Genomic DNA, 16,910 nt, shown 5'->3' with positions numbered 1-16,910 from the left:
ATCTATATTTTACCGATGCATCTGAAGTTTCAACACAGTCAATAAAAATAAATCAGCACGTCCCTCATGAGCACAACATGCATGTCTTTGAATATAGTATGTTATTTCATTGATGTCAGTTTATATTTATTTATATTCAAAAATGAAATTAAGCACGGTCAAACAAAAAAAAGTGGCTCATGTCTAAAAGCTCTGCATGTCGTGTCCTTCCTAACCGTAAGCGACACACCTCTGTTGACAGTAGGTCGGTCTGCCATGGATTCTGAAATAAGAACAGGGTAAGAATTGGTCTCATTGTCACGTGATGTTGGAAAAATGCAACAGACCTTCTGATTTTGTGGTACATATTCTAAAAGTATGTGAATTAAATAAAGAAAAATATTTCACTTGTAATGAATGGAATTCTGGGATGAAGGTAAATTATTTGGTAACAGACATAGCTAATGTTGCTTTCATGATCTCTTTACATGTTGATCTAAACTCCTAAATGTAAACCTGCATTATTGTTCGTGAAACACTGCAGGCCAAATTCAAATGTCCATAAATTATTTCTCCTTTCTTATGTTGTAATAGTCGTTGTCCACAAGAGGGAAGTGTTTAGTGCATTTTGAAATCCATTCTCATCGACTGCATCAAGTTAATCCCGTGTTGCGCATGTGCGCCCCCAAATACTATCCCGTCTCCACAGCATCGCTACTAGTCAGTGGTTAAAGTTAGTGACTTCACAGCATCACTACTAGTCAGTGGTTAAAGTTAGTGACTTCCTGTTTTCTGCTGGTTAAGGTGCAGCTTCAGATCTTTCTAACAAGCCGCTGGTTGTCTCTGTGTGCAAAGAACTCATGTTAATGACCCCGTGCGTAAAGTGTGAGATACCGCCTCACACACGCTCTCCCATGCACTCACTCCTCTTGCGCTTACTGCTAGTACCGGATGTCAAGCACAGGCAGTCGGGCTAAATCAATCTCTCAATAGTTTTCTGAAGAAAAAAAACCCCTCTACCATGGCTATAATAAATCATATTGTTACAAGTACAAGTCTGCGTAACATTGTGTCCATATTAACATTGAGGAAAGCTAAAAATAACGGAAACTGTGTTGTTTATGTTTATAACAACACATACAACACATGCTTGTGTTTATAAAAAAAAAAGTATGGTAATTTATTTTATACAATATTGTGATTTTAACTTAAAAATAGTTAGCAATAATATTAACCGTAGACGGCAAGGCTTGTTCTTAATATTTTTAACTTTAATATTTTTTTACGAACATAAAATCTACAGTGTAGTTGTCTAACTGCATCTACACACCAGCAGAATCCTCAAAGTACCATGTTCCTCTATCTACATACTATTTATTACAATACAGTACTTACAGGTTTGAGTGCAAAGAAAATACACAGTAAATAATTACCAGTAATATATTTTTTTATATTTCCTAAGAAGAACAGTGACAGAGTGTTTCCTTGGCTTTTAAGGCAAAAAAAGTAAGTATGAATTTGATGCCACAGATAAATATTTGACTGTTTGTACATCAGAATTAACAAAAACTGTCACAACTTCCATCCATTGTCCAACCTGTGATGGTCATCTACCCTTTGAGGTTTAAGTGCTCTCATTGGTACAAATACACTCCAGCAGAGCTGAGCAGATAAATTCTGTTGGAATTCAATGGATCCTCTGTCAAATAAACCCGACACTTTACAATACAACAACAAACATGAGATGTAACCAACATTAAGACGGAACCCAAACAAATTGAGACTTCAAGTTTAATGTAAAGCGTCTCAAGAAGAGATTTCCTCTGCTCTCATGTATAAATTACTGTTTATGATCTATTGCTGTTCATTTTTCAAATCAGTGGAGAGGCATTAAGATAAAGCACATTTCTGAACACATACAATCATACTGTATGATCAAATGGTGAAATATAGAGAACTGTAATATGACATTTTGGTATCTACCTTTCTTTAATCAATCTGTCTCACCGGTCCAATGTAAACAAGACGAGTGGGAAAGGCTAAAAAAAATTAAATCCTCAATGACAGCAACCTTCGTTACAGCCTTTATGATGCACACACACTCACACTTCTTCTTCTCAACAAACATCAATAAGATTATTTTAGTTCTGACAAGTAAAATCTAGCATGTCAGACTCGCCAGAGGAACATCAAGTTTATACACGAATGCTCTGTGTGAGGCCGTTCATTTCAAACTGAATGATCTGCACTCGTTTCTTCATGAGAGCATTCCCTTTGGCCTCTGCTAATGTAAATCAACCTCTGCTTTATAACCCGACGCCCCGGCACCTTCCTGTGACTTTCAGAAGACCCAGCTGACGGGCACCCACTGCTGCTCCGTTGACAGTTTGTCCAGGGCCAACCGTAGACTCCGGAACGCTGCTTCCAGGCCGTCATTTACGATGCAGAGGTCAAAGTAATGTCCGTAGGCCCGTTTAATCCGCTCGCTCTCGTCCACCGTTCTCTTCAGTTCAGAGTCCTGCAAGACGCCGCGCAGGACAGTGAGATGAGGAGGTAAAAATAAATGGAATTCGATGGATGGAACAGCCGAGTGAAGAATTAAGAAAGTGCAAGACTGAAATATTGTAGGTTTGCGTAATTTAAATGGGAGAGATGGCAACTTTCAGTCCTTTATACTGAGACATAAGACAATTGTGAATAGTAAAGCACTTCAGTCGGCAATCCAGGGCACAAAATGTATCAGCGATTCATTTTCTCAGCAACATAAAATGTGTGTGCTCGCTGCGCTGTCTGATGTTTGGACCTGGATGTGGGTGAGTTCAAGGGTGGGGGTTTGGGATAATGGACATTCGATTGTAATGGAACCAAGTTGTAAACATTTTCTACTTTGCTATGTCTGTTGTTAAAAATCAATAAAGAAAGTTAGAATAAAATGTTTTTGAAATGGCCAACACTCACCGTTAATTGTTTCGTAACTACTCCTGACTCAATGGCGGACCTGTTCATAGCTTTGAGAACCTCAAAGTCCGGCGCTTCAATGAACACAACGTACGGCAGGAACTCTGACGTCCGCAGGACTTTGAGAGCCTTTGAAGGGAAAACAAGCACCTCACAGTCACAGGTGCCAAATGCACAGCAAGCAATGGAACAAAACTGGTTTGAATTTAGAACTTTAAACTTAATTTACAAAGGAAAATAGAATAATAGATAATAATCATGATGGATTTAAGTTTTGATGGGGAGGTTTCCTCTACCTGTGGGTTGACATCCAGAATGCAGATCTTTCCTGTTTCTATCACCTCATGTATAGAGTTGATCTTAGTGCCGTAAAGGTTCCCATCATACTCGCCATGCTCCAAGAAACGGCCATTTTTGATGTCACACTCCATTTCGTTACGAGTCATAAAGGAGTACATCTGGCCGTCCCGCTCGTCCACCTTCGGTTTTCTGGAGGTGACTGAAGGATATAAATAAGAAAACAATATGAACAAATAAAATCAAAGGACAAAATCATTTATTAATTATTGACGGGTCGAGCTGGAGCCAATCCCAGCAGTCAACGGGAGAGAGGCGGGGTTACACCCTGGACAAGCCGCCAGTTCATCACAGGGCCACACATAAACAATTTGCATGATTTTGGTGGTTGGAGGAAGCCGGAGAACCCGGAGAGAACCCACGCAGACACGGGATAAAATATTTGTATTTATTTAAAGAAGGCATGAAGAGACAAGCTAAATTAAAAATGAAGGCATACAAACCCAATATCGTGACAACCAGTGACAACGTTAATTCGAAATACTACAAATACTACAAAAACTAAAAACTGACGCAATGAACAAAACGAAATGGCGGCTGTATTTTGCATTGTTGTGTGTTTTATTTTAACGTGGTAACAAATGACTGAACTCACAGGGGATGGTGGTGCCGTAACGCTGGGGGTCAGACACCAACAGCTTGTTTTTAAGACTGCGACGGCCGACCCCCTGTGCACCGATCAGAACTAGCGACTTCCTCCTGAAGGGCGGGACCTTGGCAACTTCTTCATATATCCGTAGCTCGTGTCGATCAAATTCTAGACAGACACGGATCATAATGAGAGTGAATACAAATGGACACGATAAACGTGCATCGGAAACAAACACTGTGCTGTTGCGTTCGATACCTGCGTTCTTGGTAGTCAAATACATCATCTTTTTCTTCTTCTTGCCACCCATTCCAGCACAAAGAGGACCTGAGATAGATGTCAGCAGACAACAGCATAAAATATCCGACAATGGCGCTGGTCCTCAAAGCCCCTGTTAACATGATGGACAAGCACGGAGAAATGTCTTCCGGTGCACGGCAGGGTCTTGAATCTGCCTGACGGCGTCACCTAGCGTTGCACCACTAGGTGACGCTGTGCATAGGCGCTTGCTCGGCACAGTCTGGCTGCTGCCAGAGAACACCTGCTACTTGGAGATCTGGTGAGCGTCTGTTCAAGAGCGTCTGGCCGGTTATTTAGCCAAAGCAAAAAAAAAAAAAGTATTCACAACAGGAACATGGAGGTAAACGCTGTTGTTCATGTTCAAACCAGAGCTCATCAAACAATGATTTTTTGTTACGAGCCTTGCATCCAGAGTGCTATTTGTGCTGTCTCTTTCTAAATGTATGAATTGGATGAACAAAATAAAAATAACATATATTCATTTTTTAACTCAATCCATGCTCTCAGTTGAGCCGATATGGGGAAAGCATCCAAGCAGATGGAAGTGTCCTTCCCAGGCTCCAAGGGTAGGACAGCTGGGCTGTCATCTTCCTCTCCTCCACAAGTGAAGGGCGTGCTGCTTTCTGACGCCCGACCCGTTTCCTTTCCGTTTATGGCTCTGCATGGAGCAGATCAATCTGAAGAAACGCAGCCTCCACACTTCTGTCCTCGGAGAAGACATGATTATTGAGCAGGTTTGTGTTTGCGGGGGGGGGTCTTATCACTACTCCTTAATCGACATCCCTTCCTGGAGACGACTATTCGTGAATGTCGGTCCCTGCAGCTTAATAGCCAGCAGATTTAATCAGGCCGCCTGAGTCATACCGATGCTCATTACCAGTTCTGCACCGCTTGCTGGCAGGCCAACAGGCTGGAGAGGTGAGAGGAGGATGAGTGGCATGAAATGCTTGCACGCTATGGAGAGGAACAGATGTTCTCTTTGTTGCCGGTGTGTTTGCGCAGCCAGGACTCTGTGTCCAATCTCCATAATGAGAAATGTTTCACTGCTCAGCCTCATACCTGCAGTGGCGAGCTCCAGGTCTCTCTTCACGAACGCTTTCCTCTTCTCCTCGAGCAGCTGGCTTGGAATTAAACCCGCACTGCCTCCCTCTATGTGGCAGGCCTGTGAGGGACACACACACACACGTATACAGAAAGCTCCCTGGATATAATAAATACATACTATAATACTCTTCAGTCGTCGCTGAAGCAGTTTATGTTTAAATATTCCGGGGATGGTGTTTACCTGCCACCAGTTGAGGTCCTCCTGGTTGAAAATCTGCAGAATGTCTCCACTGCCGAAGCTGAGCCCTGCTTCCTTACAGGGAATCAGGTTATCGTGGGATGGGTCGTAGTCAAAGTGGCACTTCACAAAAGCCTAAAATGACAAAAACAAAAACTTTGAAACATAAAACTTCGATAAGGGATTGGACTGAAAGAAAGAAAAAACAAATTTAGCACCTGGAAACAGAGCATAGGCCTCAAGCTTTTCTGCCTCTGATGTAATTTATGATCTGTAGTGCTCACGCATTTTAAGCCTCCTCAATCTCCCATCTCACAGCTACAAAATTCATCTCATGAACCCAACACTGCATCCCGGCCCCCGCTGACAGGACAAGAAGTAGAGTCAGGCAGACGTTCAAAGAGAGGGAGAGAAACAGGGAGACACAGAAAAAGAGCAAGAGCGAGAGGCAAATTCTGTAGCTATGGCAACCACCACCCCTCTCTGCCTACTGAACTGGTGCATGAAAGTAAAAAATGGCTGCCAGCTCCTACTGTACTGTGTGTGTGTGTGTCAAAGACGCAATAAACACACATATCCGAACACACACACTCTCACAGACACCACCGGCCAAAGGGAGCTGTCACTCGAGTTTCGTCACCATGTGATGACAAGGCTTGAGGCATGAAACACAGACAGCAGGATTACAACTCGGAGGAAAACAAACTCTAATCATCGCAACGTCTCCCTCAGCCTCCGGCGCCGCAGCTTTTTATAGTGCGAACGAAGCCAAATCTCGCTTTAATGTCTGTGACAGGCAGCAGCAACAGTGCCTTTTAGTAGGCGCTGACATCAGGAGCTGACGCCGCAGAAAAGGAAAAACTAAACACTCTGATTTTTACAAAGCAGAGATCTTGACGTGACGCGCTGTAGAAACGTGTGCAGCTTTTGAAAGGCTGCCAAAAGTCATGACTTAGAACACACCTGTTCTGTTAATAAATGGGAAGCTAATGGTTCATGGTTTTCTGCCATACCTCAGAACAGAGGGAACACAATTGTAAAGATGTTACTAATGTGTAACCTGTGTAACAAGTATTGATCCATTACGTAGGATAAGAAAACCACTCTGAATTTGAAAATTTATCACCAAACAGTGAGAATATGCTCCGAATAAATGCCGATAGTCCCAGCACCGAAACCTCTGCTCATCATGTTCTAGTACATTATGTTCTAGTATATTTCCATGTAGTGCAAGACATTAATTTGGTACGCCGTCCTCAAGCTTTAGTGTTCCTCTTCTCTGCCGCTGAGACAATCAGTCAGAGAGGCTTGCATCTGGCAAAGCGCTAACTGTGTACTGCATCCCCTGATGTCCTATCCTCCCATCCTACATCGCCAGACAGGATCCCCAGCTCACGCTAAAATGGGTCACAAGGACTCCAGTGTCATGAGCTGTCTGAGAGGAACCTTTTATCTGTCATGCAGCCTGGACACTTCAATTATTGATCCATTACGTAGGATAAGAAAACCACTCTGAATTTAGAAAAGTCTCAAAGCTATTTCTAGCCAAATAGTCAGTGTCATCTAAAAGTCCTGCTTACATTTAGATATAATTCTTGGCATAAAAATACACAGATACAGAAAGTAGAGAGGATGTAGAGGAGAGTGGTGAGTGGTCCTCAGCTGATTAATGAAAAGTACAGAATCCTTTCAAACTAATCTTTTTTGAAGCACATTAATTCAAGAAGCGTGAACAAAACACTTTCACCTCTGAGGTGAGTGAGGACATTTCAAACACAAAGAGATGCGTTAAAGCTTCCTGTGGGGGAATCTTCAGGCTTTGAAACATTTATACTTTATAGCCAGGGCCGAGGTGATTCATCAGCTGCTGATAAATAACTTTATATTCTTCTACTTCACAATGTCCATCTGACAGTTTTGGTTACTAGCTACTTTCTAGAGTTTAAAAAAAGTACACATGTTTCGAAATTTGCTGATTATGGATTAGAATGTGAACTGAAGGATCCAGAGCTCCTGGTTTGAGAAATGACTCTTCATCATAAACCAAGTAAGCAGTACTATGACTTAAGGACAAGCATGCAGCACGATAATCTTAAAACATACGAGACATCATTGTAGGTTAAACAGAGTAAAAAGAGCAATCATTAAACAGAATCTCTAAAATTCCAATCACGCAGCCGACCTGTCTCGCTGTGTGCGGCTCCTGGTAGCTGGGCAGGATCTTCAGCACCACGCTGCCGCTGGCCTCTTTCAGCATCTCCTGGAGGACTTTGGGGTCGTTGCCCACCTCCTTGCCATTCACCTCCTTGATAATGTCACCCACATGGAGCAAACCTTGCTGGTCGATCATGCCGCCGTGGAGGATCCTGGCAATCACCAGCTCGCCACTCTCCACGCGGAACGTCACTCCCTACAAGCACAGGTGTTCAAAGCACACTGAAGAAAATAGAAACACAACGCTAGTTTTCTTCCAGATCCAACGTGTTGCCAACCTGATCCACTCCATGCTAACACAACTCTTATAAAAGCTACCAGTTCATCGTTTTAATAAAGTATCAACCTTGTGAAGATAAATCTATTCCGCACACAAAGCAGAATAAATCTGCTGCTCCTGAAACACAAATCCATCCCATTTATTTAGAAGCTCCTTAAAATATATAGAGGAAGTTTTTATCCTCAGTAGAATTTCAAAAGGCACCAACTTACCAGATGCTCCCCAGACACTTTACGGATGCCCACCATCCTGACTGCATCTGGGGGGACAGGCTGATTGCTGAGGGCTGCATCCATGAAGGAGCACGGGCTGGGCGGAGGAGTCTCATAGTTTTTGGATGCCACAGAGTCATGAGTCTCCAGGAGGGACTGTGAGCGGAGCAGCAGATGATGAAAACGCTCATTATGACAAAGAGGCTTTTTCTACACGAGTCATTTCTAAAGCGGTGATTATGGATTATGCAGTGCGAACTGGGTGCCATCGTTCAGGTCGGCGTGGAGCTGTGTGCATGAGAATGTCGCTCCAAATCAATTCAATCCATGTTAGCTCATCAGGCAGAAAGCGTGAACGTCACTCAAAGCCACCAATGTGCCGGTGAATAGAAGTTACTGGTTGCTGCTGGAACTCATATGAACCCTCTTCTAACCTGGAAGTGAGGCTCCTTCAGGATGCGGGCCAGCTCGTCAGCTGCCTGGCTCCGGTGTGTGATCGGGCTGAGCTCCTTCAGGATGTCCTGGACCAGCTCCATGTTGTTCTCTCTCACAGCCTCCAGCTTGGGCTCCTCAAAGTGCTCATGAGACTGGGATTTCATGAATACCAAAATACATTAGTCTCCAAAGACAAACTTGTACTATTTGGTTCCCGTTTTGATCTTTCTCTGCGAACAGCTAAGGTTACCTTTCTGAATTAAAATCTATTCTAAGGATTTGTATTAATACAGAAACAGGCATGATAAACAACTACAACAGGAAACTAACGGCTACCCCTGCTGGGAACAACACAGCCTGGCCTCATAAGTCTCCAGTGAGAACTAAATCTTCTGCCTGCGGGTTTTCCAGAGTGTTGCTGTGAAACGTCGCTATTTCAGGACGCATTCATTCTTTACTTTCACCTCTGCTGAGAAACTATTATTTGGAAAATCAAATCATTCAGCGAGGAGTCTTTTATTGATAGCTTTCAACATCAGATTGCCATTTCATGAGAGTGCTAATCAATACAGCGGTGTCATCAAACTCTGGGAGATAAATGGGGATGAATGGAACAAAGAGGCCTGCTTTTCATGAATATGGAAGGCTTCCAATGCTGTACTCCCTGCCGCTCCCTGTGGATAGAGCCTGAGAATAACTGACAAAAAAAACCTCCACAGTTTCAGCTCCGTCCGCCTGGACAGAGAAGCCTGGAAAATTTGACTGTTAAGGACACGGGCTGTGAAGTTCAGATCCCGAATAGTTTGGTTATAATGCAATAAATTCAACTGAACAGAAATTGTGGAATCTTTCCTCTTTGCACCATCTTCTTTGATCGATATTGTGATAATGCATGCAAATATCTATGAAGACTGTCATTGGTTATGCTTTTCAAGGCTAATACCGGAAATGCATTGCATGCTAAATGTGGAAAATGAATGGAAAGACTGCATCGACAGAATATATAAAAGATGTGAATTTGCAAGCATAAAATATACTAAATTCTGCAGCAGGCTTTTAAGTCAAGATATCTTAAGAATCTGTGCCTAACCCTGGATTCAACCCAATTAAAAGCTCTAGATTTTCTTTAATCCACGTCACATACCCAAACACTCCTCTCACATTTAATGCTGCTCAGTGTAAAGTTCTCACCACTGGGCTTTCCATGATGCCTTTGAGGAAAATGAGATCCAAGTCATTGGCAGTGGTGGAGCTTGTGCTGTCGCTCAGCGTGTCCAGCGCCTGATGCATGGCTGCAAACACACAAAATAAAGAGGTTAATTTCACTCCCTGTGGGTACAGAAACCCATATACAGCCGTTCTCTCTCCATTTTATAACAGGAGGAGGCTGAAGGAAGGAAAGAGGCAGACGAGAGCTGCTGCTTCTTTCACCTCTGTCATCCTCATCTTCAGGATATTAGAAGAGACAGTGTCTTTCTCAAACAATTCCCAGCATCCTTCCTCTCCCTTTCCCAAACGTTAACATACCAACGTGCACACACATAGGGGCGGCAGGGGCTCAGTGGGTTGGGCCACCGGTTCACCGGCCCAACCCAGATAAAATGTGGAATGTGTGCTGGTGGCTGTAGAGGGGCCAGTTTTACCCTTGAGCAAGGCACCCCCCCCCCCCCCCCACACACACACACACACACACACACACACACAAACACAAACAATTGCCTCGAGTGCGCTGGTCATGGCGGTCATCCTAGTCATTATTTAGTGAAGTGTGGGTAATTCGTTACAGCTTCCAAGCATCTCCACTGGTACCTAGTGGGAAACATTACCAGCTAACAGTAATCAAACAGTAAATACAGTTTGCAATGAGCCACATAAAATCACTTCATTAAGGATTCCCATTTTCTTGTGAAAAAGCCATTCTCGCTGGTTTAATCGCAGTGAAGTCTGAATCTGCACTATTGAGAATGAACATAAAGCGTCCTTGAAACATGCTCAAGTCCAGCAGAGGCTGCTGTTCAGTTCCTTTTAAAGCCTCCCTTTTATCACAAACCTAACTGCTTCAAGTTGATCCTCTACGGCAGGTAGTCTGCAATATATGGAGCTGTCCAGTGCTGATACTGAGCGCCATATGTAGTCGGGATCAACATTTCAGCACATGCGGGATAAAACAAAAAAGTTCAAATAGCTTTCAATCGTCACCGCCGGCAGATGATTAATTTCCTGACTGCAGCGTGTTGCTATTGTTATTGCCATGTTGCTGAATCCAGCACTTTGTGTTTCTGATCTTCAGCAGTGTGCAGTCATGCTTTTGTTAAGTTGCTCAAAGAGGAGTGATGAGGTAACGGATATTTTGAGAATAAACACAAAGCTATTTTGGTATTCTTCTGCACAGATAGCCAATGTTTTGCACAGATGTATTCCAAAAATTCATAAATAAATAGTCAGCTTACATGCACTTGTGGAATGATGAGTGTTACATAGTGAATATGCACAGTAAATAATGGATATAGTGTCTTTAAGGTCCTGCATCCTAGCTTTAATTAGGATGACTAATTAATTGTGATTAATTGTGATTATTTGAGCAAACCACAATTATAAATGGATTCATTGCTTTGTCAAATCGTAACTCTATTATTTGTATATGACCGTTATAATCACCTCCATTCATCTGCACAGAAACAGATGGATGAAACAGAAATGCTGCATTTCCATCCCTGTGACCACTTTGTGTTCCATCATGTGGCATTTGAGCGTTGCTCATTAACGATGCTTCACGGTTGTGAGTGGAGAATCGGTACCACCGCCTGTTTGTTTTTTTCTCACAACACTTTTGGACATTTATTGACATAAAATTCACGGGTCATTAAGCGGTAAAGTCAAACCAAACAGCACGGTCAAGTCGAATGGAAACGGAGAAATAACGTCATTATTCTGTGTTGAAATAGCAGCAAAAAGGACGTTTATTAAAACTGCTCCCTCTCACTAAGACGCCCATCAGGCTGATAGCCGCCACCCGACGGTGTGTCAGGAATGGTCTTCATGTGTGTTTAGATGCACAGTGACTTTCATTTCATGGAAAGTGAAAGCGGCAGAAGAATGAGAGGCCCTTTCCCCAACACTGAGCATGCCCGAGGTGATTCTATTGTTCATGGGGATTATTAGAGATCAAACTTGTCCTCTGTCTCGGGTCTTGCTGACCTTCTGCTTTCAGCAAACGTAAATAAACAAGAGGGCTGCTGCCCTGGTAAATGTCCCTGCAAAGACACTCAGGTCAAAGAGCGCCCTCAATAGTTCCGTTTTCTAACTGCAATTTTCATTTGAAAAACAAGTTGCTTTGAAATATTTGGTCAAATTTTGTATCTTATATGCCATTCTGTCAAAGCAAGCATCAACAGCTAAATCCACAATGAACTCCATCTTCATCTTCAGCAGCAGCAGCAACAATCTGCCCTCTGCTCATGTGTCACACGAGCATTTTCCTATTAATGTCATCCTCCGAACCTTTACAGATGGAAGCCCAGTGCTTCAGGGACTCCAAAGTCTGTACTCTCCATGTTGCAACTCGATATCACAAGAGAACTCCGTTGAGCAAGCGAGAGATTAGAACCATGCGTTCACAACTAGGGACGCGAATTGTCATTTAATACATTCATCACATACGGCGCCGTCCTTGCCGAGGTGACAGGCAGCGCAAAGGTAACGTAATCACAAGGACTCAATATCCAAGTTAAAGGCTTCCATCTTATCCGGGCGGGACTTCAACTCCAAGAAGATTTGCAATTAACCCCAAAGTCGTGGAGGCAGAGAAACAATCTGGGCTGTTATCGTTTGTGGTTAGAGCGCAGCAGGGGAACACGAACCTCTGAGGCAGCACTTAGTGAAGGTGGTTTTGTTGCTATGGAGCGGCAGTCAGGGAAACAAAGAGGATGGAGACGGGAGCTGGGTCAGTGGAGGGGGGGCACACTAAGAACGAACTCCACTTCTACTGTCTGGGAATAAAACATGTTTCTTGCAATAAGATTGGCTTTGTAATCATTATGATAGCGGGTATATGTACTACAGATAGCGTGTGGATTTCAAAGAGTGCAGAGTGACTATTGAGGGCTAGCTTCGGCTAAGATGCCCATTCCTGGCCAGAAGTCTTTCCATAATCCTGTTATTCCAAGAAATAGACACGTGCAAAAGCATGAGTGGGCAGAGGAAATAACTGAATGAGCAGCGCATGACTGGCCCGTCTTTGATGAAAGGCGCCGTAAGACAGCAGCAAAAACATCCCACTGGTGTTTCTTCACTGATAAAAAAAAAATAGAATTGCACAAGGGCACACATCTTAGCTTTGTCTAGAGATCAAAAAAATGAAAACTGACACAAACACATCCTGAAAAATGTTTTAAAAACACATTTGAAATGTATTGTATGACTAGAATCATGCTGAGTTCAAATGAAAAAGGTTCGTGTTGAACTTTTCGGTGTGCAGAGCGAGTCTGCAGTACCAACACCTGCTCGGTGAGAAACGCTCATTGATATTCTCATTGTTTCCCAAACACACCGTTGGAAGTCGCTGCAATCGGATCAATCTGCCATTCTGTGAGGATCACACTGAACACATGTAAGACTGCCAAAGTCACCCCTTTAGAAAATAAATAATAAAGTACTTTGGGATCCAGACAGAAGGTAATACTTCTAGATTTATACTAGAATACTAGATTTGATTCTGCTGCACTTTTCACTACGTCAGCAATCAATTTTTCTGCGACATGATTTTCATCCATGATGTGAACGCAGCTCAGTCTTTTGCAGCTTCATTAAAGCTGACGGGGCAAGTCAGAGTCAATCAGCGACGGTGTGCACCCACGCAGAGACAAGGACGTGACACACAGAGAAAGTTTATAGTTTTAGATTAAAAGCAGCAGCTGCAAGAAGGTTGCAGGTTCAAATCCAGCGTGGGGCATTTCTGTAAAGGAGTTTGCATGTTCTCCCCGTGTCTGCGTGGGTTCTCTCCCGGTTCTCCGGCTTGACATTTTACAGATGGGCACCAGCTCCCATTTCACCTCACCCAGATGTCCAGGGAGGCAAACCGTTGTAACTTGTCTACTGCCAGCTCTTTTCCTGTGTCAGTCAATGAAAGGCCATGCAGCAATTGTCAGAGCGTGATATGGGCTAAATAATTGCCCGAGGCGCTCCGGTATCACACACCCTGAGCCAAAGCAGGGCGACGTTGTCCCAGTCACTTGGAACCTTGTGATTATCTTTGACAGCCTAATCCGAGCGACACCCTGTAGGCGATGATGTATGATCTGTGTTTGAATAAGGCTTCATTAGTCCGGCAGACACACAATATTCTTCTAATAGTTCGATGGCTCAGTGAGAAGAGTAGCCGTTACAGTGTGTATGTGTGTGTGTGTGCGTGCGTGCGAGTGTGTAGAGTGGGATGGACGTGACAGAGCCGCTGAGTTACTTGAAGGTTGTGAGTCTGACGCTGGGGCGTGCTGTCTCTGATCAGAACGGTGTTGCATATGAATGACCCTGCCTGTGACTGTACAACGCACTAGAGGTCTCTCTCCCGCTCTCGTTCCCTTTCATACACACACACACACACACACACACTCTGAGCTGATAGACAGGATGTGAGCGCTTTGTCCGGCGATGTGATCCATCACGGCCGTCGCCGCTATCTTGTCAGGCTACGTTGCATAGCGGAGGATATCGTGCGACACAGCAATGACGTAATGATGGTTCTAACCTTGACTTGTTCAACAGGGAACCACCAAAGAGATGTAAGCGTGTCGCACACACGAGAACATGTGAATGATGCCCCGGGTCCGGATGCGTCGCCTGTTTCATCCCATCTCCACCCGTGAGGAAACTCCTGTTGGCAGGAAGTGACTTACCTTCTCCCCCCAGCTTCATGTCCAGGCCCTCCAGGGAGTTGGCCGAGTCCCCCTCCTCCAAAGTGAGCCTTCCAAACACGGTGCTAGCCACGGAACACCTCTCCCAAGTAACACACCAAATAATGTCTCTGAGGTCGACTCCGAGATCCCCCCCCCCTCTGTCTGTTCCTGATTCTCTCCCCTCTCTGCCTATCGTTCCTCCCTCTTCACCTGCTCTTGACGTGAAGGTGCCTGAGCTGCGCCCGGCTGAGCGACTTCTCCGTGTGAATGAATGGAAATGAGAGAGGGTTGTGTGCGTGGGCAAAGGAAGGCGGGGGGGGGGGGGGGGGGGGGAGAGGAGGAAGAAAGTAGTATGGTGCTTTCTCTAAGGACGGCAGAGAAAAAGGAGGAAGGAGCTTTTCCCCTCCAGGCTTTCCTCTGGGGGTTGACTGGGGGGGGGGGGGGGGGTGTAGAGGAGAACAGCAGAAGGTGGAGCGTAGTCGAGCTGACATGTATGTGCGAGACGACCGTCTTTCACTAATGTCACAGGTACAACACCCGGCAATAAAGCACATGTAAAACTAGCCTTGCTGAAAATACTGCTTGAATAAAAAAAGAATAAGAGCGCTTGAATAGTTTTACAGAAACAATGAGTAGAAATTCCAGTCATCCCAACCAGCTAGTGTTGAAATCCAGACTGACTGGCAGACATTGCAAAAATAAAGGAACTCTGCACGTATGTAAACTCTCACTGGAACTGCTAAATCTAAAAATTCACTGTGATACAAAACCAAACGCATAGAACCATCAACGTTTCAATTTGGATCCCAAGGATGCTGTGTAAAATCTGTACTTCTAGGGTGTCACGTATCTTTTATTTTAGGTATAAATAGTCATATTTTGATCGCAAGATCACTTTCATCCGCCATCCAACAGCCCATCAACATCAAAAATACTAACTAGTGCAAATAATTAAATAAATGAATAAAAATAAATAAATAAAAAAGCAGTTCAAATAAACATATTCATTCATTCATGAATCAAATAAACAACAATTTATTCCAATAAGTTGAATTAGATAAAGTCATCTTTACCGAAGTAGCAACTGTGACCCAAAGCCAAACATTCAAAAGCTGATGGAAAAATCATGTGGGATTCTGGGACTCACGCCATACTACAGCCATTCCCAATGAAAGACTGGAAGGTAGATCCATGCGTAAGCAGGGCTTCGCCGTTCACGCACGTGTGCACGGGTGGAGGGTCGTGAAGGATTTAATCCTTTCAGGCCTGACTGATCTAAGGCTGGAGATTTAGCGCTCCATTAGCCAGCTCATTAAATCAGAACTCGGGAGATGAGAGCCACGTCCTGAATGCAGGAATAAAGGAATAATCTCCAACCATTTTCTCTCTCTCTCTCTCTCTCTCTCTCTCACACACACACACACACACACACACAACGACCTCGTCATAGTAAGATCGAGACACTTACCGGAGTCAGAGGTGGAAGTCGCTACGGGCATTTTGATCAAAGTTTCCTCCTAGTATTCTGCACTTGTTTGAGCACCTGCAATGAAAGGGAACACAAATGAGAGAAAAGAGAGACACGTGAAAACTCTAATGAAGTATTGATCATGCAGAAGAATACAAAATCCCTGGGTTGTCAAACCACAAAGGCTGAGTCAAGGATGAAACAAAGGAAGGGGGATCACAGAGGCTTTAGATTATCATGTGGCTTTTCATAGATCTGTTAAATGTTATGTTCGATTGAACTTAAATGCACGGGGATCAATGGAAGTCTCAATTCATGACAAATAAATCGAATTCTTTTATGTCATAATCGCAGTCGGCTGACTCACACAAGCTCACAACTCCTTCCTCATTCGGCTTTATAAGCTCCCCACATGTGATAAGTGGTGTCTAACTTTGTTTACAGATTTTCTCAGATCAGAATGAAAATTATAACTATTAGTTCAACCTCGACGACGATTTAGTCATTTGTGCACATCATAGCAGCAATTTCTCCTTCCTCTGAACAAATGCTTTTGGACATGCATCAGTTGCTTTCATACAATTCTCCGATGTTTTATGACATCATCATTTGCTTATGTCACGTCAGTCAAAACAAACCATACTGGGAATGCTGAATAGTCGTTCCTTATTAAACTAATAGTCTTCATTCCATTGCTTGAGTCATTACCTGCAAAATTGTTGAACTAGTTATCAAATTCTGTTAAGCTACTTTTTATACCCATCAGTCTACCCCACGGTAGCTGTGTCTACCCCAGGGCAGCTCTGGCTACAATAGTAGTTCCCCAAGTATGGAGTGAATGAATAATGCACAATGTAAAGCGTCTTTGGGTGCCTTGAAAAGCGCTATATAAAACCAATGCATTATTTATTATTATTATTATTACCTTTCTTTATGTGCAAACGG

The 16,910-nt window shown here is 43.6% G+C and overlaps 1 protein-coding gene across 1 annotated transcript; it reads right to left on the bottom strand.

The window, feature by feature from the left end:
* Positions 1–2,320: 2,320 nt before the first annotated feature.
* Positions 2,321–15,996, bottom strand: mpp2b (MAGUK p55 scaffold protein 2b). Its single transcript, XM_068754328.1, has 12 exons — positions 15,966–15,996; positions 9,798–9,898; positions 8,606–8,758; positions 8,172–8,327; positions 7,648–7,875; positions 5,469–5,600; positions 5,243–5,345; positions 4,142–4,210; positions 3,890–4,051; positions 3,234–3,436; positions 2,938–3,066; positions 2,321–2,497 (listed from the first exon to the last, which is right to left on the bottom strand). The coding sequence occupies exons 1-12, from the start codon at positions 15,994–15,996 to the stop codon at positions 2,321–2,323; spliced, it is 1,644 nt and encodes a 547-aa protein (XP_068610429.1).
* Between the last annotated feature and the right edge of the window lie 914 nt (positions 15,997–16,910).

Source organism: Brachionichthys hirsutus, chromosome 21, assembly GCF_040956055.1.
Source record: "Brachionichthys hirsutus isolate HB-005 chromosome 21, CSIRO-AGI_Bhir_v1, whole genome shotgun sequence".
In the NCBI taxonomy this organism is placed as follows: domain Eukaryota; kingdom Metazoa; phylum Chordata; class Actinopteri; order Lophiiformes; family Brachionichthyidae; genus Brachionichthys; species Brachionichthys hirsutus.
Note: the sequence above shows the minus strand (reverse complement) of the source record. Positions and strands in the feature narration are given on the sequence as shown.

Excerpts from the sequence above, each read along its gene's own strand:
- mpp2b (XM_068754328.1), bottom strand. The coding sequence starts at position 15,996 with ATGCCCGTAGCGACTTCCACCTCTGACTCCG. Across the intron at positions 3,067-3,233 it reads TTCTGGATGTCAACCCACAG|GCTCTCAAAGTCCTGCGGAC; the intron begins GTAGAGGAAACC and ends TTCCCTTCAAAG. Across the intron at positions 2,498-2,937 it reads TAGTTACGAAACAATTAACG|GACTCTGAACTGAAGAGAAC; the intron begins GTGAGTGTTGGC and ends GGCGTCTTGCAG.